Source organism: Callithrix jacchus, chromosome 3 (assembly GCF_049354715.1).
Source record: "Callithrix jacchus isolate 240 chromosome 3, calJac240_pri, whole genome shotgun sequence".
NCBI classification, from domain to species: Eukaryota; Metazoa; Chordata; class Mammalia; order Primates; family Cebidae; genus Callithrix; species Callithrix jacchus.
The window spans coordinates 42321483-42343568 of NC_133504.1; the positions used below are offsets into that span (position 1 = coordinate 42321483).

Sequence of the window (22086 nt, forward strand, 5' to 3'; positions counted from 1 at the left end):
TATATCTCTGTTTTGGTACCAGTACCATGCTGTTTTGATTACTGTAGCCTTGTAGTATAGTTTGAAATCTGGTAGTGTGATGCCTCCTGCTTTGTTCTTTTTACTTAGAATTGACTTGGCTATGCGGGCTCTCTTTTGGTTCCATATGAAGTTTAAGGTGGTTTTTTTTAGTTCTGTGAAGAAGGTCATTGGTAGCTTGATGGGGATAGCATTGAATCTGTAAATTACTTTGGGCAGTATGGCCATTTTTACAATATTGATTCTGCCAAACCATGAACATGGAATGTTTCTCCATCTGTTTGTGTCCTCTCTTATTTCGTTGAGCAGTGGTCTTCAGTTCTGCTTTAAAAGGTCCTTTACGTTCCTTGTAAGTTGTATTTCTAGGTATTTTATTCTCTTTGCAGCAATTGTGAATGGCAGTTCGTTCTTGATTTGGCTCTCTTTAAGTCTGTTATTGGTGTAGACGAATGCTTGTGATTTTTGCACATTGATTTTGTATCTTGAGACTTTGCTGAAGTTGCTTATCAGTTTCAGGGGTTTTGGGGCTGAGATGATGGGGTCTTCTAGATATACTATCATGTTGTCTGCGAATAGAGACAATTTGGCTTCCTCCTTTCCTATTTGAATATGCTTTATTTCTTTTTCTTGCCTGATTGCTCTGGCTAGAACTTCCAGTACTATATTGAATAGGAGTGGTGAGAGAGGGCATCCTTGTCTTGTGCCGGATATCAAAGGGAATGCTTCCAGTTTTTGCCCATTCAGTATGATATTGGCTGTTGGTTTGTCGTAAATAGCTTTTGCTACTTTGAGATACGTTCCACCGATACCGAGTTTATTGAGGGTTTTTAGCATAAAGGGCTGTTGAATTTTGTCAAAGGCCTTCTCTGCGTCAATTGAGATAATCATGTGGTTTTTGTTTTTGGTTCTGTTTATGTGGTGAATTACGTTTATACACTTGTGTATGTTGAACCAGCCTTGCATCACTGGGATGAATCCTACTTGATCATGGTGGATAAGCTATTTGGTTATTTTTTTTTTTTTTATGTTTAGTTGTAGGCGTTGTATACACACACACACACACACACACACACACACACACACACATACACAGGATAATAACCCCTCATCAGATAAATTGTTTGCAAACATTTTCTCCTATTCTATAGGCTGTCTCTTTCTGTACTGTGCAGAAGCTTCTTAATTGTACATAATCTCCCTTGTTTATTTTTGTTTTTGTAGTCTGGTTTTTGTTGTGTATCCATGAAATAATTGCCAAGACCCAGGTCACAAAGCTTTCCTCCATGTGTTTCCTTCTAGAACTTTTATAGTTTCAGGTATTACATTTATGTCTTTAATCCATTTTATTTTGTTTTATTTTTGTATGGTATAAGCTTAGGATACAACCTTATGCATTTGCATGTGGACATCCAATTTCCCCACACCATTTATTAAAGAGATTAACCTTTTTCTAATGTATATTTTTGGCAACATTGTTCAAGATCAATTGACCATATACATATGGATTTACTTCTGAGCTCTCCACTCTGTTCCATTGGTCTAAATGTTTGTCCTATGGCAATACCATAGTGTTTTGATTACTACAGCTTTTTAATACATTGAAGTCAGGAAGTGTGATGCCTCCAGCTTCGTTCTTTCTCAAGATTATTTTGACTGTTGGGGTTCTTCGAGATTCCATTTGAATTGCAATATTATGTTTTTTGATTTCTGCAACAAATGCCATTGGGATTTTGGTGGATATTGCATTGAATCTGTAGATCAGTTTGTCACTTTGGGTAGTGTGAACATTTTAAGAATATTAGACCTTAAACTCTGTGAACATACATGTCTTTCCATTTGTATCTTCTTTAATTTCTTTCGTCAATGTCACCTCCTTAGCTCACTTTATCCCTGTTTTATTTTATTCCTTTTTGTGCTATTGTCAATAGAATTGTTTTTCTAATTTCCTTTTCAGATAGTTATTGTTAGTGTATAGAAATGAAGTGATTTTTGAATGCTGGTTTTTGTATCCTACCTTTTCTGAATTTATTTGTTCTAACGTTTTTTTGTGGGGTCTTTAGGGTTTCCTACATATGAGATCATGTAATCTACAAACAGGGATAATTTTACGTCTTCCTTTCTGATTTGGATGTCTTTCATTTCTTTTTCTGCCACTTCCAATTAAAGCCTCTCATCACTTGCTTATATTTACCGTTTTCATTTTCTTCTCTTAAAATGATGGTTCTCAAGATACATATAGTTTAAACATTTTTGACTTCTTTTGTTGTTTAATTTAGTTATATGTAATAGGCGCAGAGGTTGTATTTGGTGAACCAACTTTAATTGTCCTGTTAGTTAATATTAACTATGCTCTGTAGCTAGCTGACATTATGGGCTGAATACACAACAGAAAACTTCTCTGTGCCTTTGTGAGTCCTTGCAGGGTAGGATATGGTACCAAAAGTGAATAAAGGTAGCAGTGTGACAGATAAACAGCATTGTTCAAAGACTTTGGTGTGGAAACTTATCTTTGAGATTATACAAGCATATATTTGTAAATGTTGGAAGTAATATATATTTTTAATGGCTGAATTCATTTGGATATTAAGACCCTTGCTTTTCACATCAATTGTAACATATATTTTTTTAAAGAAGCATTTATTCACTGTCAGGTACTCTGCAGAAATGTTACTCACTCTCACTTCACTTGTCTTGCTGTCACCATGTTGCTAGATAACATCTATTATATGTTTTTTATGTGGTTGATGGAGGAATAAATGTACAAATTTTTAGTCTTGTGACTTTAAAAATGAACTTCCCTCTACTCATTTTTCAGGGAATATTGAAAAATTAATGAACTCTCATCTTATTCACTAAAAAAAAAGTTATTTCTACATAAACCTTAGAAAAAAATGTCAGATACCATTTGGCCCAACTGTTAGTTAAAAGCATTATTTGGAATGGAATTGAATGTGTAGGATTTGGAAGTCATGATTATAGTCTGGCTTTATTCCATTGGAAAATTTCATCAAAATATTTATTAAATCCTGTACATATGGTTTCATTCTGAGGCATGCATGGACACCACCTAAATGCCCAACTGACAGAGAAATAGTCCAGACACAGACTGCTGATATCTGTTAGAGCTGAGGCTCTCCAAGGACCTTTTTCAGTAATACTTGGAATGTGTTCCAAGATGGCTAAGGAAGGTATATTTCAGATTGTTAAAAAGGATGGATAAAATTAGACTTGTGTTTTGGTAATGTAGGTCCCAGAATCTCTTGAGTAATTGCAGCGACTGTTTCAATGGAGGTGTTTTGCGAAGACATAAAATGATAATTGCCAAAAGCATTCGTATGAGATGGAATATTTTTTCTCTCACAAGGCTCATATTTCTTATAAAGAAGACATAGTGAGTTTTTTTGGTGTTTATGGCTGTGAAATATAAAGTGATGAGTAATTATTTAAAAAACTTTTACAAAATAGGATTCAGTAAACCTCTTTAATTATTTTAAGAAAAATTCTTATAAAATGGGAGAAGCAAACAGCAATCTTAAAAGCAAAATGTAATAATTGGAATCATGTAATGACTATCTGTGTGCAAGTCTTTATTATACCTGACTTACATGGTTTATATGCTAAAATGGCAGTGGGATAGAGACATGTTTTACTTGTGAGGATTATTGTCTGACTTATAACATCTTTGCTCTATATTTTTCTTTTGTTGAGATGAAGTCTTGCTCTGTTGCCCGGGCTGGAGTTAAGTAGTGCAAACTTAGCACACACTAGAGCCTCTGCTTCCCGGGTTCCAGTGATTCTCTCGCCTCAACCTCCCAAGTAGCTGGGATTACAGGTGCCTGCCACCATGCCTGGCTAATTTTTTGTTGAGACAGGATTTCCCCACATTGACCAGGCTGGCCTTGAACTCCTAACCTCATACACGAGGTGTTATGTGACAAGATACATATTGTTAGCATCCTATATATTTTTTAAAAATGAGGTAGATGTTGAGGCTAGATAATATTAATGTAGTGCTCTCAGTAGATAATTGAATAACAGATTATTCTTGAATTGTTTTGTTTGATATAATTTAAATTGAGATGACTTTTCTGACTAAAAATACAGTTCATATTTTAGCAATTAAGACTTCTGAATGTTTAGGTAAACAAGTTAGACACAAGTGGAGTAAGCATGACTTTCATAAGAATACATGTTTCTTTTCTTCTGTTTTCAAAACCAGGCTTACTAACTACAACTTGTCCTTTGGATTATGAAATGAAAACTCAGCACATTCTGACTGTTCTGGCACTGGATGATGGCACACCAGCACTTTCTTCATCCCAGACTTTAACAATTACTGTTCTTGATGTAAATGATGAAGCTCCAGTATTTAAGCAGCAGCTGTATGAAGCTTCAGTGAAAGAAAACCAAAATCCAGGGGAGTTTGTCGTAAGGGTTGAAGCTCTGGACAGAGATTCAGGTAATTTAAAAATACAGAAACTGGGCATTAATTCTTAAAAAAAAAATTGAAGATTATAATTGACATAATTTATAACAGTTATGGCTCAGGAAAAATGAACAGTTGCTAGTTATCTCAAATTTCTAATACTTTCATTTGCATCCACACAGAAACATATACACCTGTAAAGTATAGATATATCACATAATATAGGATTTGCTTGTATTAACTTTATTATTATTTATATTAGGGTGAAACACACCTAATTAACATTTGCTTATATTAACTTTATTATTATTTATATTAGGGTGACACACACCCAATTAACATATACTGTATTGACTTGACCTTGATAATCGAAGTATGGACAAAGCATCACATCACATTTCTTTCAGAATATAATAGTTAGATACATTGAGAACAAGAAGATAAATCGTTCTTTATTTCCTCTGTATATAGCATAGTGGAAGAGCTGTAGTGCTGGCGTCAGACCACCTGGGTTTGAACCCTAGAACTACCATTTACTTATGCCATGTGACCTTGAACAAGTTACTAATCCTTTCTATATCCCTACTTACCTGTGATATGGAGATAATATCAGTGCCTAAATTATAGTTCTGTTATAAGCATGAATGAATTGTTACATCTGAAGAGCTTAGACCAGTGTCTGACACAATAAATGATCGGTATGTTAACTTTATGACTATTTTTACTAAATTCAACCACTGAGTTCAGACAGATGACTTTGGAGTGAACAGTTAACTATGGTTAGGAATTTACAAATTTCTTTGACTTGCTTTTCAACATCACTGTGGCTGTTTTGGCAATTAAGATTCACCAACTTTAATTATATTCTGTTTTTATCTTAAACAAAATTATAAAAATTACAGTGCTGTGTTTCCTATTCAAAATATATGCTGAATTTTTCCATCTGAACTAGTATGAATAGTTTATATTCCCATTCAGATTGGAAACACTGAACTAATATGAATATGAATATTATGTGAATATAAACTATTCGTGTTAGTTCCCTTTAATAATCCAGTCTTTTAAAATTTAAATTTGGATATAGCCAATGGCATTGTACATCAGTGTAATATTTTGTTATATTTTTGCAAGAATTGTGATAGATTTTTAATGGAAATAATATTAACAATAGCATTTCCTTGTACATTGTTAAGGGGTAAAAGATACATTTACATGAAATTTTAAACCAAATTATAAATATTTCAATACTTTGCCTATTTGGAAAACATCATCTCTTAACAAAATGCACTTTACATGAATTTGTATGTGATGTTACGAACACTCTTTTCAAGGGCTAACCCAGTTTTCTGTCTTTGACCAGAGTGGGGCAGTGTGATCAAAGAGTTTTTCTAAGATGCCACACTGAAGCCTACTAACGATTGTTCACTCCAATCTGTGCTTAGAACTTAGCACATTTTTGGCAGTATTCATCTTTAGGGTGTCAGACACAGTAAAAAAATATACATAGGCTTTGTGTTTTACAATATTTTCATCTCAGTAAAGTTCTCATAGAGTGGTATCTGTAGAAACAGAGCAATATCGGATGCTAGGCAACACAAAAACTACTCCCCAAAGTATGTAGACATACACTGAACCTATTGCTGATGTGTGATTTTGCAATTAATAAGGTATGTAAAATGCTTCCTCCCTTTGGTCTTGCTTTATTTTATGAATTTTATTTTTTGTAATGGATTCTACTAGAATGATTACTTTTGCTTTAACGCTTGAAGAGGGAGAAAAGAATTTCTCTCAAAATTTGCATATACTAACCAAAGACAATTACCATAAATATATTCTTCTGTTTTTTACTGTCAAGTTGCCCAGTGTTAATGCTATTTTCATTTAGAATGAATTGTCTACAACCTGCTAATTATAATTGAATTGAAACTTCATTATTCTAGAGATTATGGTTTGCCAATTGAGAATTCAGACACAAAATTACTGTTTTTCTGGATTAATGGATGTTTGAAATACACATTAACATCTTCATGAGTCTCACGTAACCTTACATATTTTGGAGACAATTTTGATTTACTGGAAATCTCAGTGTTTTTAATGAGGCCAGATCTGTTAAGTAGGTGATTATGTAAGTATATGTGAATATTTGTGTATATGCACATACTATTGAATATATCTTCCCTCAGTCCTTCTTTTCTTTTTTGATTATTGGGTTGAAACAATGAAAATAGGATTATGCATGAGAATTAAATGACGTAGTCAGGATTTTAACATAACTGGCATTACTGGAATTTATGAATGGTTTACTTTATAGTATGTATTTTTTTTATAAATACCACAGCGTTACTCAATACTAGAGAGCTTAACATGTGTTTTCTAGCATTCTACGATGCACTTTTTAAAAATGTAAGTATGCAGTGTTATTTGGCATTCAAAACCCACAGGGATTTGAGCATTGAATGTTTATGGTGTATGACTCACACTAGCTCTAGCAGGAGTTTCTTTTATATTAAAAGGAAAAAACAACTACCAGATTTTAACTAAGGTATTAAAACTACAGCATTTGGTGTCACCAACAAGAGCTCTATTGTTAGTGAAAAAAGATCTCCCCCTGCGGTGCCCTTTCCTCACTCCCAAGAGGAAAGGGTGCCCCACTGGGAATACCACTCACTTATAATTGCTCAAGGGTGTCGAACATAAAATAACAGTACATTGCCACAATAAAATATAGAATTCATTAAAGAGATGTTATTCTCTATTCCATAAAAATGTATTCTACATCTGGGGTCATCTTCAGTAAACTACATCTGGTTTTCTGGAATCCCTTGTGCTACCCTAGATGCACAACTGCACTGCCTAAGTCTACACTTGGAGCCAGGGAAAAACACCGTATTTCATCAAATTTAAGACACCATTAATTGTGAAGATGCATCTACTTTCAGAAATGTGAAAAACAAATGTATCTTAGAATTAATGCAATATGGTAAATAGGGACTTTCTCCCTTGTCTTTGGAATATTTCCACTGGGCTGATAGCTTTATCTTCATAGGAAGTTATAGGGTGCCATTCTGTATACCCATTAGAAGGTAACTTATTTGTATGTATACCAAAGAATAAAGGATAAAGATGTTAAAATATCTGAATATATAGCCTTCTGTAATAATAATTTCTCACTTGAGTGGGCAATACATCTGGCTATTCAGTTTATTTTAAATGTTTCTTTATGGAGTGACATTTCCTCTGCATCATATACAGAGGCAAAATATCCACCAACTTTCCTCCATACTTTATTTAAAGAGAACATACTCCTGATGCTTTATTTTTGTTTATTTGTTTTTTTTTTTTCATTTCTATGCAGACAGAGTCTCACTGTGTCCCCCAGGCTGGAGGGCAGCGGCCCAATCATTGCTCACCTCAGCCTCAAACTCCTGGCTTCAAGTGATCCTCCAGCCTCCACCTCCCAAAGTGTAGGGATTACAGTTATGAGCCACCATGCTGGGCCCCTCTGCACTTTATTAGTAGTTATTCATTGACATGCCTCCTCATTCTTTCCTCAGTGGCATTTGCCCACCATTTAGATTCAATCTAATTACTCCAGGGATGCATAAGGAGATCCACAAGATTCAGGTGCAGATCGATCTTATTGGTTTTGCACCATTCTAGCAACTTCGATTATACCAAAGTCCCAAGAGAAGGATTTAGAGGGGGGCTAGATTATAGGGCATTTCAGAAGTTGAATTTCCCAATCCAAGGCTGTGGAACATTTGCTAGAGAAAGTCACAACAGCATGCTAATGAAGCCACTACCCACTTAGGCTGCAGTACTTCTGCTAACCCCTTAGGATGGTTATGTTTGCCTTGGCTCTCTCTATATAAATTTTATTTATATATAAAAAAAGATTCTATGATAAACACATTTGCATAAACATCAAAAATAAGCAGATGAAAAAGAATAAGGACCAGTCATAACCTCACTCTTTCAGAGCCAATTGCTGTGAAAACTTTGGTGCATATTATTAATACATGTAATATATAGTATTCTAATTATGTAAATGTTTATTTGTCTGCTTTTTCTCTAAGCTGTGAACTTCTCCTGGACTCAGCACTTTCTATTTATTAATATTTGTATTCCAGGTTCTTAGAGTAGTGCAAGATGTGACATAGGAACTCAATAAACATTTTTGACCATATGGTCTGAGAAACTGAAGCAGGTATGACATAAGCTTCCTCAGGCTGCCTTTACTGTTCAGAATTTATTCATTTATTTATTTCTTTATTCATTCAGCCAGGCATAATTCTATTTTTGCTTTAGAAATGCCTGACTGTGGGTCATTGTACAGGTGAGGCATTACACAAAAAAACTAATCTTGGCTGGATATGGTGGCTCATGCCTGTAATCTTAGTGCTTTGGGAGGTTGAGATGAGAGGATGGCTTGAAGCCAGGAGTTCAAGACCAGCTTGGTGTGGTACACTCCTGTAGTCTCAGCTACTCAGGAAGCTGAAGTGGAAGGATGGCTTGAACCCAGGAATTTGATGCAGTGAACCATGATTGTGCCTCTGCACACTCCACCCTGGGTAGCAGAATGAGAGCCTGTCTTAAAATAAAAAGAAAAGAAAAATGATCTTCCTAAAAATAGCACACCCCCTGGCAAGAATTCTTTATTATTTCCCCATAGTTTGAGGAAGAGGAGGATAAGGTTTTGTGCCTTTTAGCTTAACAGCCAGCTTTCCTCTCTGTCCTCAGCTCCTATTACTCTCCCATCTTTTACTCTAGGATAGAATTCAGCAAAACTTTTTCTGATAAAGGACCAGAGAGTACATATTTTAGGCTTTGTGTGTTTTATGGTCTCTTTTGTGCAACTCTGACACTATAGCAAGACAGCAACCATAATTAATATTGTGCCTATATTTCAGTAAAACCTTTCAAAAACAGGGAGCAGGCCAGATTTGACCACTGGACTGTAGTTTGCCAATCCCTAATCTAATGTATGTGTCTAATTAAGACATCTAAGTTACTTGCTGCCTTCTACTCATCAGATCCCATTATCATGATGTCATCATAATGGTGTATCAACGTAATGTTCCATTGGATGCCAAGAAGATCAGTATCTCTACCAACTAGATGATGCTCAACAGTGTTTACATAAAGATGTTTACAGAAAGTTTACATAAAGATGGGTGGAAGCAAATGACTTCTGATAGTTTTATAAATTGGTATCAAGAGTTGCTTCTCAAAAGATGGTCCCTGGGACCAGGGGCACCATCATCCATCCCCAGTCTATGAAAAACCGCACCAGTTCTGCTTTTCAAGGATGCTGGTGACCTTCTAATACCTTTCCCAGTGTACTTATGAAGGGAGGGTCCTCTGAACTCTTGGAAAAGGTAGTGGGGAAGTTTGGTGAGCGTGTCATACATGATAAATTCATTCTAACATTATCATTTCCTTAAGCTTTTAATAGTATTCAAAGGAAGATCTAGTGTCTCAACCTCAGTGATTATAGGTCACCATTGAATCCAACCAGTCAAAGATGCTCTCAAGACACACTGTATGAGCTAACACATTAAATTCTGACTCTCTAGCAAATAATATCAATATTGTCTGTTTATCTATCAACAAATCCATCCTAAACCAATGTTATATCTTCCTAGGTTTCACATTCTTAGAATTGATTTCCACCCATATTTACCAGGTTTATGCCATATAAATTAGAAAAACCTTACTATTCTTTTAAAACGATAGGCTTTCTTCAGCTGAGTCAGATTTGCCCCTGGCTACCTGAGTTATGCTGAAATCTTACTCTGGTTATGGGTATTCACATGAACAGGCATCTCCTTGCAAGGTACTTGTTATACCTGCCACTCAATTTGGGTCTGATCTTCAGGGAGGTTAATTTTAGGGCTTCTATACAGGAGCTCTCCAGCTTTGTAACTATGACTTGAGCTACAGGTTTAAAGCCTCAGCTTGTAGTGATCTTTCTATAATTTCCTAGTCCTTTGAAAAACAATCTTTACGTCATAGACCTTTTTACTAGTATATGATCAAAGTTAGCACCATTTGGTTCTCTAAGGGATTCGAGTCCTTTAAGAGTCACTTTGTCACAGTCAAACATGGCTGATAATTTAATTAATTGTGACAGCTCTCCAATTATTGAATTCCTAGCATTCCATTTCCCATGGTTAAGGAACTCATCACTGCATTCAAAGCCTAAGACATAAAACCAAACCAACCTCAGAGTCTCTGTTACCTGAGACACAATTCTGGTGCCAAGTACTCTATCAACCATATTCAGTCAGGAAGAATAGATGCCGCAAGCAGATGTCGGATGAATGAGTAAGCAAGAGGGAATACTGAGATAACCAAAAAAACAAAAACAAACTCTAGAAGGCAGCTACCACTCCTAATACTGCGAAAGAAGAGGTTTGGATTATCAAACCCTAGGAAGAAAATGAGAGAAGGGACCTTGCAGAGCCTGGTTCTGGGAGTAGTGAAACAGACTGACTAGCATTGCTCATGATGACAGTAAGTAACTAGGAAGAAGGAAGTCCTGTTTTCTGTCCTGACTTTCAGTCTCCTTCTAGTGTCTGTTTGTGGCAAACCCTAGGAGAGGAGTAGTTGGCGATGGAGAATGTGGTTTGTAGATCCCAAGCCCCAGCCTCACAGGGCAGAGTACAGAACAGATTTGGATCTGAGACACTATGGTTTAATAAATAGTACACCATGTGAAGAACTGAGAGGAGCAGGCAGAGGGAGCAGCCACTACAGAGGCCTCAGCAGAAAGATGCTTAGCATGTTCAGAGAACAGAAAGGAAACCAGTGGGATAAGAATATAGCAAGGGAGGGCCGGGCGCGGTGGCTCATGCCTGTAATCCCAGCACTTTGAGAGGCCGAGGCAGGTGGATCACGAGCTCAAGAGATCAAGACCATCCTGGTCAACATGGTGAAACTCCGTCTCTACTAAAAATACAAAAAATTAGCTGGGCATGGTGATGCGTGCCTGTAATCCCAGCTACTCAGGAGGTTGAGGCGGAAGAATTGCCTGAACCCAGGAGGCGGAGGTTGTGGTGAGCCGAGATTGCGCCATTGCACTCCAGCCTGGGTAAAGAGCGAAACTCCGCCTCAATTAAAAAAAAAAAAAGAATATAGCAAGGGAATGAATCCCTGAGAAGAGGTTGGAAAGATATGCAGAACCCACATCATATGGGACTTTGGGGACTTTGGTAAGGTATTTGGATTTTATTTTGAACTCATTCAGAGATACTTTCTTCCTTCTTACCCATTAATTCCTATTCATCTTTCAGGTCTCCGACTATATAGAGGGCAACGCAACTTACCCATCATGTCTTATCAGGGGGAATTGTAACTATCAGCTTTCTTATCTGTATCCAGTGCTATATTGTGGACACCGTGAGGGTAGAGAATCTGTCTGTTTACCAGACGTTATATTTTTAGCACATGGTTTGGTACCTTGGCACTTAGGATTACTCTTTACATATGTTAATTCAATGAGATAATTAATGACCAAACTATACCTGAGATGTCTTCTCTGATCCACTCCCTCAGTGATTTCATATATTCCATCACACTTTCTGTAACTCGCGGATCTAATTATCTTTTCCTCTAGAGGGGAACTCTGTGGACCAAGGTAACTATCAGTAGTGCCTTTCTAGTACCTGACACTCAGTATCTGTGCATTCATAAGTGAACACATGAATGAATAAACGAATGAACCAGCCAAACAGATGACTGGAGCTCAGTGCATGGGCATGGATGTCATCTGCATATGGATGCAAACTGAAGACATGAATGTGTAGCGTGAGATGGCAATGGTGTGATGGCCAGCATATTGTTTGTCAATGACCCCACTCAAGGAAGCAAGAGAAAAATATGTCATAAAGAAACAAACAAACAAAGAAACTCATTTTCTATTATTTTTTACTACTCTCTTCCTCATGCCTTCCTTCCCTCCCTCCTTTTGTTCCTTTTCTTCCTTTTTCTTTTTAATGTCTGTCAGCCATATATGATACCACAGAGAAGACAATTTAGGTAAGAACTAGAAATGGCCAGTGGATTTTATAATCAGAAGGTCACTGTCACTGTAGAAAGAATAACTGGGAATGGCATGATTTGAAGGTAGGTATAGACTGAGTATGATTTTCAAAAGGAATTTGGCTACAAAGAGAAGGAGAAAAATGCCTGATTATTATAGCTAGAGAAGGATGTAATTTAAGGAAAAAGAATTAGGAGAAAGACTAGACCTGACAGGAAAATTCTGGGAGTGTGTTTGAAGAATGACTTTGCAGTTGAGACAGGGAGTAAGGGGAACAGTTGAGTACAGGTGCACAGGGTGAGGGCTGCCAATGCCTCCTTTCTCTCTCTGGAAAATGGAAAGGGAAGTGATCTGTGAGAGTAAGCCAGGTAGTGATTGCGTAGGAGACCTGCATGGAAGAGGGGTGATTATGGACACCTGGAAAGATTGCCCTATACGATGGTACTGCAGTGGTCTCAATCCATTATGTTGTGAAATTTTCTGTAGCCCCAGCCATCTGTTGGGATATTCAAATGAGTTAAAGAGATGGTTGGAATGATCCTGGGCTGGGGCTCTGCTGGACATCTTTGGCAGAAAGCCCCAGGACCTGAGAAACTAAGCAAGATTGCTAGAGGGATAGCTTATGGGGCTGGACTGGAGAAGGAGAGAAATGAATTGAGGAGAGGTATCCTAGAGTGGGAGGAATTAGGAAGTCATGGGACTATAGGTCTTGAGGTCTAAGAGAAGATAGATGTGTGTGTGTCTGTATGTGCACACGTGTGTGCACATCCACACTGGCATGCACACGCACCTAAATATGGACATATATACATACCTAGGCACACACACACACACAGACACACACACACACATCCTTTAGTGGACATGTGTCATAAGGATATAACTAAATATCTTTAGATCCAAACTTCCAATTTGCTTAGTGAGGTGATAGAATAAGACCAAATAATCTTTTTAATTTTTCTTTTCTTAGTTCTCATGTTTGATGATGCTATGTTTGTTCTGTAGGCTTACAAGGGTCTAAGGAGGAAAAACCAAAGCACAAATTAAATTTTAAATAAGTCATAGGAAAGTACATTTAATTTACTTCCTATTACCAAGTTTTAAAGGGTATGAAGTTTGGGGTATAAAAAAATGTATATATGCAGACTACAGTTATAGGTAAAGATCTTATTTATCCTTAATGATATATTAAGATGGTTGAAGGTGAATGTATTGGTATCTTAGGGATAAAACCCATATAGAATTAAAAATAAATAAAATCTGGAAGTTCCTAAAAAGCCAGATAAGTGTTGAGTAGAGCAGTGAAGCACATTAGAGGATAATGGGAACTATGGGAGGAAGGGACAGTATAAAGATATGAATTTATGTGTAAACAATTGAAGACATATTCTAGGTTTGGCAAGTGTTGAGAACTACAAATGTATAATATATAGCATTCTCTAATATGTAATACAATATATAATATGCAATGGTATATATAATGTGTAACAAAATCATATAAAATAATATGCAATTGTGCATATATAATTTGTCACAAAAATCATATGAATGAGTTTGTTCATTTAAAAATTAAAAGATCCATGTGATGTTTTTGAAGACAGAGGTCACATTTGTTTGATGCAGTACTTGGCTCACAGTACTATGCTTGGTACCTGTTATTTTTCTCTTTTTTTTTTGAGGAAAAGGAAAGTAAATATAAGATAATATTGTTCCCATTTTTATAAAATAGGCAGAGATAGGAATAACAAATTTTAACAACTTGGGATTTTAAGAAATTCTGTGTTGGCTATATAATAGATTATATGATCCTTAAGTGAACAAGTAATCCTCAAGTGACTCTTTAGTAATAACCATTAATAATATGCCTAATGCCTAATGATGGAATGACACATTTTGGTGATCTCTGACCATATCATATAAAATACATTGGTCCTATGTTATTAGACTTTTTTCTCAGGGTCATTCCAATGCCTGTGGATTATATCTCAAATATATTTTTCCTCCCAGTTATATAGTAAGAAGATATGTATATTCATTCTGATAAACCTAGAATTCTATTCCACTCCTTTCAGCTCTCACTCCTATATAATATCCAACAGGTCATAATGGTATGAACATTTACTTTTTAAGACTGGCAAGATGGAAATCTGTAATTGATGTTTTTTTGTTAAGGCCAAAAGAATGGCATTTCGTCTTTTATTAAGGTATAACATCGTACATTCTGAGTACTGGGGGTACACCTAGCTTCTTGTCAGTGATAAAAAAGAACACAGGAAAATGACTGAGAGGAACTTGTGTAAAATGCAAATAAATTACAACGGCATGGGATAAAGTCATTACAATTAATAGTATGAATGATCTTCATAACCAGTGATGGAAATGACGTGATACTTTTCTCAGGGGAGAAATGAAACCACAAAAATATGGGAAGAATTATTTCCAACATGCGTAATAATGTGGTACCACATTTCTCACTCCAGATACCAGACTGAACACGAAGTGGAAGACAAAACAAACAAAAATATGTATATAAGCAGTTCTAAGTGCTTACTTCTTGAGGTTAAGAATAAACAGTTCTGTAACTTAGCATGGGCTTTTAAACAGTGGGTCAATCTATAGAAATTGTCATTTGCCCTGTAAGCTTAAAATTAAGTCATTAAATCACAATCAGGGGTGTTAGAAGGAGTAATTAGGAATATGTTGTAGAGTTGCACACTCATAAGAAATTTTTTATGGGAAGGAAAAAATTCTAAGCATTCACTGTGGGGAAGTCTCATAAGACTTTTGAAAATCAAGCATTTCAGCCCATGAGGCTTTTATTTAGCAAGAACGGCCAAGAGAGTTTTTCTTTCACCTTAATTTGAAGGCTGTTTGAGAATCTTGCCATTTTCATCTATGGCATAACATGTTCAAAGAAAAGAAATGGAAAGTGGATGAATGTATTTCAGTGAAATGATTGCTAAGTTTTTCTTTGTTTTTCTTAAGGAGTCAATTCCAAGCTTCAGTTTGAAATCATGCCTGGTGCTTCATTTGAATTGTTCCAGATAAATTCTGACACTGGAGAGGTAGTGACAACCACCATGCTTGACAGAGAAATTCAAGAAGTCTTCACCCTTCGAGGTAAGGGATTCTTTGACTATGCAAAACAAAACAAAACAAAAAAACCAGTTCAGTGGTGAAATGTTACGTTTTGGTAGGGTATTTTTAAATAAAATAGAATTGAGCCAGTGCTACCTGGTTAGTTTAGTCTGACTTTGTCTAGTTAGAACAGTATGTTTTAGGTATTGATCAAAGGCCACAATTCATGCCATCTTTGTGTTCTTTGTCAGTACTAGTACGAGATGGCGGAGTCCCTTCACTGTCCGGCACCACGACAATCCTCTGCACTGTTGAAGATGAAAACGATCACGCACCAGAGTTTATTGTTTTCAGTTATGACATTGAGGTTCTGGAAAACCAGGAACCAGAGGTTGTCTATACTGTTTTAGCCTCTGATATGGATGCTGGCAATAACAGAGCTGTTGAATATCACATAATTGGTAAGTTTGTTTGTTAAGACCGAGTCTTGCTCTGTCACCCAGGCTGGAGTGCAGTGGCACGAAGGTTCACTGCAACCTCCACTTCCCAGATTCAAGCAATTCGTGTGCCTCAGCCTTCCAAATATGTAAGTATTTAAAAATTTCCTCCAGGGTGCTGACTATGTTGACACACATTCCTCTGTGTTGATTACTCAGTGTTGATACCTGTTGGTTTTCTCTACAAAATACACATCCGGTCAGAACTGATTGATTGGTGCCATGAGCTTTCTCTCTACTTCCTTCTCACAGCTACCTTGAACCATTGCCCTCCACATTCTTTAAAAATCTGCCTTTGCAAACTGCTGTGAATTTTTTTCTGTACTAACATTAGTGGATGTAAGGATGGAACAGATAGTGTTTTTCTATTTTTGTTGCTTTCACATAATCAGTTTTAATTTTTAAAAATTTTTCTTTTCTCATAGACACATGCTTACTGGGTCGTTTCATCCAGCCCCTGTCTTTAGCTGCCATTGGGAGGCTAATGGCTCCCATCTCTATCTGCATCCTAGATCCAGATCCCATTAAAGGATGTTGTTACTGAAAGTCAAATAGTAACTCTCATACAAATATTAAAATGGTACCTGCAAATAACTTTTATTTAATTCACTAACTGATGAGTGAACCAAAAAGATGTTAAACTGGTTCAAGGAAAATTCCAAAAGCCACACATAGGCACACACACACACACACACACACACACACACACACAAAGGGAATAAGGAATTCTGAAATACATAAGAGGTATATTTGCAAGACAACAGTCAGTGGCATTTCACCAGATTTACTGACATTTCTGTGGACAAGAATCATTTACATTATTATCAGTTTTCAACAATATACAGAGTGGTCAAAAAGGCAGTGAAGGTGGAAGACCACTCTGATGGCAAGAACACACTGGACACCTGTGCCCCACCCTTCTTTCTTCAGTACCAGGACACCTGCTCATCTTGTTCTTCCTATTTCAAAATGTTTCACAATTTCCTGACAGCCCCAAGGACCCAGTCTTTATATCCAACAGCATTGCATTATCAATGTGTCCAAAATGACACAACAGCCTTACCCCCTTTCTACCTCCTCTATCATGGTCTGGAACCTCTGCTAGTCTCTGCCTGTGATCTGCAGCTTTCTTTCTTTTTCTTTTTCTTTTTTTTTTTTTTTTGCTTCAGTTACCCTTAAAATAATCTTGAAAAATCATGTACCAACAGACACATATTTTTAAGTTGCCAATTAAACTTTTCTCCATAAGCTTAAGGAGTAATAAAGGTATGTTTCCCAGCATATCCTACCTATTGACACATTAAAATAAGACTGTTATATGACCTTTTAAAAGTATTAGACAGAATTAAAAAATACCTTTAAAATATATGAAAGGCATCCTCTTCTTCTGTCACCTTCCTGTTTCCTGGTTCTGCGTGTCTCTTAACGGTCCCAAAGTCTCCTCCTGTTCTGCCCATGCGGAGTCCACCTTCTCAGCCGGGTTGGAAACTGGGAGCTCCGTAGCAGAGAACATACCTTGGATTGGCAGAGCTGCCTACCAAGGCATCATGCCCAGGAAATAGGCTAAAAAGGTGACACAGTAAAGGTGATGGAGGAGCCACATAGGAGATAAGCAGGGTTGTCTGCTAAATCTGCCCTTCCAAAAACAGAACCCAGGCCTAAAACAGCCCCCACCACCTGGCAAAGAAGGGAATGAGGTGCCTGAGGGGAGAAAGGGGGAGGAGGATGCTGGCAAGAATGGAAACAACCATGCACAAACCGAGACACCTGCACAGTGCAGTCACAGGGAGCAGAGGGCACTGGGAATGCCAAGTGAATTGTACATTTTCAGAGTTCACAGACTCTACTGTTTGAAATACGATTTTTTAAAGTTAATAAAGAAGAAGAATTTTGCTTTTTAAGTTTTTTTCAATTATATGTACAAGCAAGCATTTTCAGTTAAATGTTTTGCATTTTTACTTCTTCAATCAATATTACCTTTCTACATCCTTGCAGAATTTTATCATAATGTAATGGACTTTTATGGTTAAAGTATCGATCATTTTACTGTACTTTTCTACAATTAAAATATGTGGATAAATGTAAGATCTTAAAAAATTTTCAATGAACATAAGGTCTCCGCTTTGAAAATTATGTTAGATTGTTGTTATTGTGGTTGTAAGATTGCAATAGCGAAAGTGAATTCCAGATTTTGACAAACAGTAACATAAAAAGTAAAACTGTATTGAAAATGCATCTCTGAATCAAATTGATGGGTTCCTTTTTCCCAGGAAGTTCATGCATCTGGGAATGCATGTTCCTTTTTGCTAAAATAAGACAAAGTGCAGCGCCAAGTCTGTTGCTGTTTCTCTTTGTTACAGGTGTAAGCACAGAAAATTCCTTCCTTACATTTTTAAAAATGGAAGTATTATTATAGAAGTTAATTTAGTACTTATATATCTTCTGAGTTATATGCCAAACCGTTACCAAATAGTCCTTATTTTTTATTTATCTACCACTTGAAAACTTGAATAAGCCTTATAATTTGATTGATAGCAGGGGCCTCTTCTACTGCAAAAGGATATTTTTCCCAGGCATTAAAGTCAGTTACTGTTTTGACATTGAACTTTCAATATTGGGAATGACCACTTTATTTGGCAGCCATTTATTTGGATGAAAGGGAGATTTTCTTTTCTCATTTGCAAGATGAGTTTTTATAAAGGTGAATGTGGGAAAGATAACTTTCGTGATCCCAGGTGATCCCTCAGGTAGAACAATTTTTGGAATAAGGATATTTAAATTGAACTTCTGGAAATTACCACAAAACTGCCTGTTTCCAGGTGAATTCCTGAGACAGCTTCAAGTAACCCAGCTGCACTCAGGCCTCATTTTAAAGATGATTGATTGATCTAAACACCCTTCACTCATTCACCTAAGCCAGATTAAGAATGCTTTCTCCATAACTTCTTAATTTTCCTCCTTAATATCTTTGCAATGTGTTCACCCCCTGTATGCACATATTCTTTCAGATACACCTTGTTGCACAAGCAGATTACTATCACTCCTAAAACCTTTTCATTTTCATTTACTTTTTCTCTTTTCTAAAGAGAGGGTCTCGCTCTGTCACCAAGGCTGAGCAGTGGCAGAATCACAGCTCACTACAGCCTCTACTCTCTGCCAGGCTCAAGCGATCCTCCAACCTCAGCTTCCTGAGTAGCTGAGACTATGGGCGTATACCACCATGCCTGAATAACTTAAATCTTTTATTATAATTTTTTTTGTAGATTAAATTTGTTTTAATCACTATGTTGCCCAGGCTGGACTCAAATTCCTGGGCTCAAGCGATCCTCCCACTTTGGCCTCCAAAAGTGCTGGGATTTCAGGAGTGCTTCAAAAGTGCTGGGATTTTATTTTCTAATCAACCATTGACATTGCTGTCTCAATACTATTCTTAAAATAGAAATTTTATTCATGATGCTTTCCTGTCCAAAATCCTTTGGGGGGGCTCCCTCATGGATTTCAGGGGGAAGCAGAGAATCCTCAGCAGTATACCTTGAGCCCTTTACAATTTATCTCCTGCTTACCTCCCAAATTCATGTCTTTCCTCTGCCACTACTGCCAGCCTTTTCCTACTCTCCACAAACAGCCAGGAGCCCTGTGTACTAGTCACACCCAAACATCTGCAGCCTGTTAATTCTTATATTCTTGGAACTTCTCAGAGGCTCTTACTCTGCATGGAACACTCTTCCTAAAACTTGTAGTGTGGCATCCTCCACTTTAGGAGTGAGCTTTGATCTCACTTTTTCCAATAAGCATTTCTTGGCTGTACTAACATAGGGCTATGTGCCCTTTTTCTATACTTCTCAGAGAAACAGCAGCCCCTGGCTAGCACTACCTGTATGTACTCATGTAGCACTCTGTACATATGATTTTCACATGCTATTTTAATACTTTAGTATTAACTAGCCTTTCCTTTTTAGACTGTAAACTCCTGAAGCTAGGTCATGCCTTACTCCTCTCATATCTCTGATCTCAAGCACAAACTTGGGACATAGTAGGTGCTCATCAAATGTTTGCTGAATGACCGATTCACTTTGTCAACCACAAATACTACAGAAATGTAGGTTTGTCCAATCATCTCCACTTTTGGTGTAAATTAACTATGCCTCATGAATAAAAATACAAGGCCCTCTCCTCCTCCTTAACTACCTGTTGCTATTGTTTCCCCTCAATGCCACTGCACTTGGTCCCTATATGCATCTGATATGCAGGCTCTAGTAAGTTCCCACACTGTTGGGCCTGCTCTTCATCCAAAGAATATGGCTGGCAAGTATTTGAACCACACTTTTACTCACTAATTTTCAGGATTCTTTAAAAATGTCTTTGAAAGCTTTTTGTCCTTGTGTTCAATTTTAATGTTTTTTCTACTTGATACCATGGAATATAGTAAAGGGCAGATTTTTTTAAAGGAATAGATGAAGAGAACATTGTCCTTCCATTTTGGAAAAAATAGCAAAGTGTCCAACTAACTCTAACCAAAGTGTTATGATTCATGCACAAAACTCTGTGGACTTGTAGAAGAGACAGCTTACTGCAATAGTATAACAGGCGTGAAATCTGTAGTGGTTAATATTTGGGAAAATAACTGCAAATCAGATCTGTTAGTTTCTGATTGATAGCTTTAAAAAAAAAAGGACATTATATTCTGTTTCTGATCCCCAACTCCTATTGTTTTATATTAAATAAAACATATATCTTCATCCTGTTATGAGGAAAAATACATTAAAACTTCGAGTTGTAGATGCAAACAAAAAATCATATGGCTGCAAATCAGTGAAAACTAGTGTTCTAATTATTGACTGATTAAAGAAAGGCATTGAACCATATTATTCTGTTTATTCCCTCAATAGAACAGAAGTTTTATGATGGCAGAGTCTTTATTGTGTTGACTGTTATATCCCCAATATTTATAAAGGTGCTAGGATACAATATAATCGGGAATAAATATCTTTTTGAATGAATATATAAATAAATACCATAGATAGTGCTAGCAAAGAGCTACTACTTTTTCAATTCAAATGAATTTGGAATATTTTTTTAATAGATGGAAATACCGATGAGTACTTTGCTATAAATGAGATGTCAGGAGAACTCTCAACCACTCGTGCTTTGGACCGGGAGCAAGTCAGCAATTTCACCCTTGCCATCCTGTGCTCTGATTTGGGAGATCCGCCTAGGAGCTCTGTAATACACCTGCAAGTTAGAGTTTTGGATGCCAATGACCACAGCCCTTCTTTTCCCACACTTTATTATCAGTCCTCTGTGAGAGAAGATGCTGAAGTGGGAACAGTGGTTCTCATGCTTTCAGCTGTGGACAAGGATGAAGGCCTGAATGGGCAAACTGAGTATCTTTTGACTGATGAGGCTTCTGGTGCATTCACCATTGATCCTACGTCAGGCACATTGAGAACCAGCAACACCCTCGACCGTGAAGCCAGATCTCAGCATACATTTAGTGCTGTGGCCAGAGACTGTAGCATCGAGGGCTCACGAAGCACCACCGTAATTATAAAAGTATATATCACTGATGTTAATGACAATGACCCAGTTTTGGAACAGAACCCTTTCTATGTTTTTCTTTCCCCCCAGTCACCTACAAACCAGACAACTGTCATTCTGAAAGCCGATGACCCAGACTTGGGGCCCAATGGAACTGTGGTTTTTAGTTTTGTGGAGACCCAGTCAATGTTTTCTATTGATAAACATACAGGAGAAATTCAACTTCAGCAAAGTCCATCTTCAGAATATTTCCCTATCTGGCTACAGTTAAAAGTTACAGACCAGGGTGTTCCAGCTAGGACAACCACAGGTCTCTTGGTCATTCACATGGAAGGAGAAGACGTAAAGATTTCCTTCAGCCACCACCTGTATAAAGGCCTCGTGACTGAAAATTGTGAGGCAGGTGAGTGTCTGTTCGAGTTCTTCATATATTGTACCCGTTTTGACAAAATGCTTAAGAGTATGGATTATACTACAAGAGTGCC

General features: G+C 37.0%; 1 protein-coding gene across 1 annotated transcript in view; it reads left to right on the top strand.

The window, feature by feature from the left end:
- The window catches only part of DCHS2 (dachsous cadherin-related 2), a 289412-nt gene that overhangs the window by 193428 nt on the left and 73898 nt on the right, over window positions 1–22086 (top strand). The window contains exons 10-13 of the mRNA XM_008992578.4: window positions 4238–4477; window positions 15474–15608; window positions 15818–16027; window positions 21147–22004. Coding sequence (XP_008990826.4) covers window positions 4238–4477; window positions 15474–15608; window positions 15818–16027; window positions 21147–22004 — 1443 coding nt within the window. The remainder of the gene's footprint in view (window positions 1–4237; window positions 4478–15473; window positions 15609–15817; window positions 16028–21146; window positions 22005–22086) is intronic.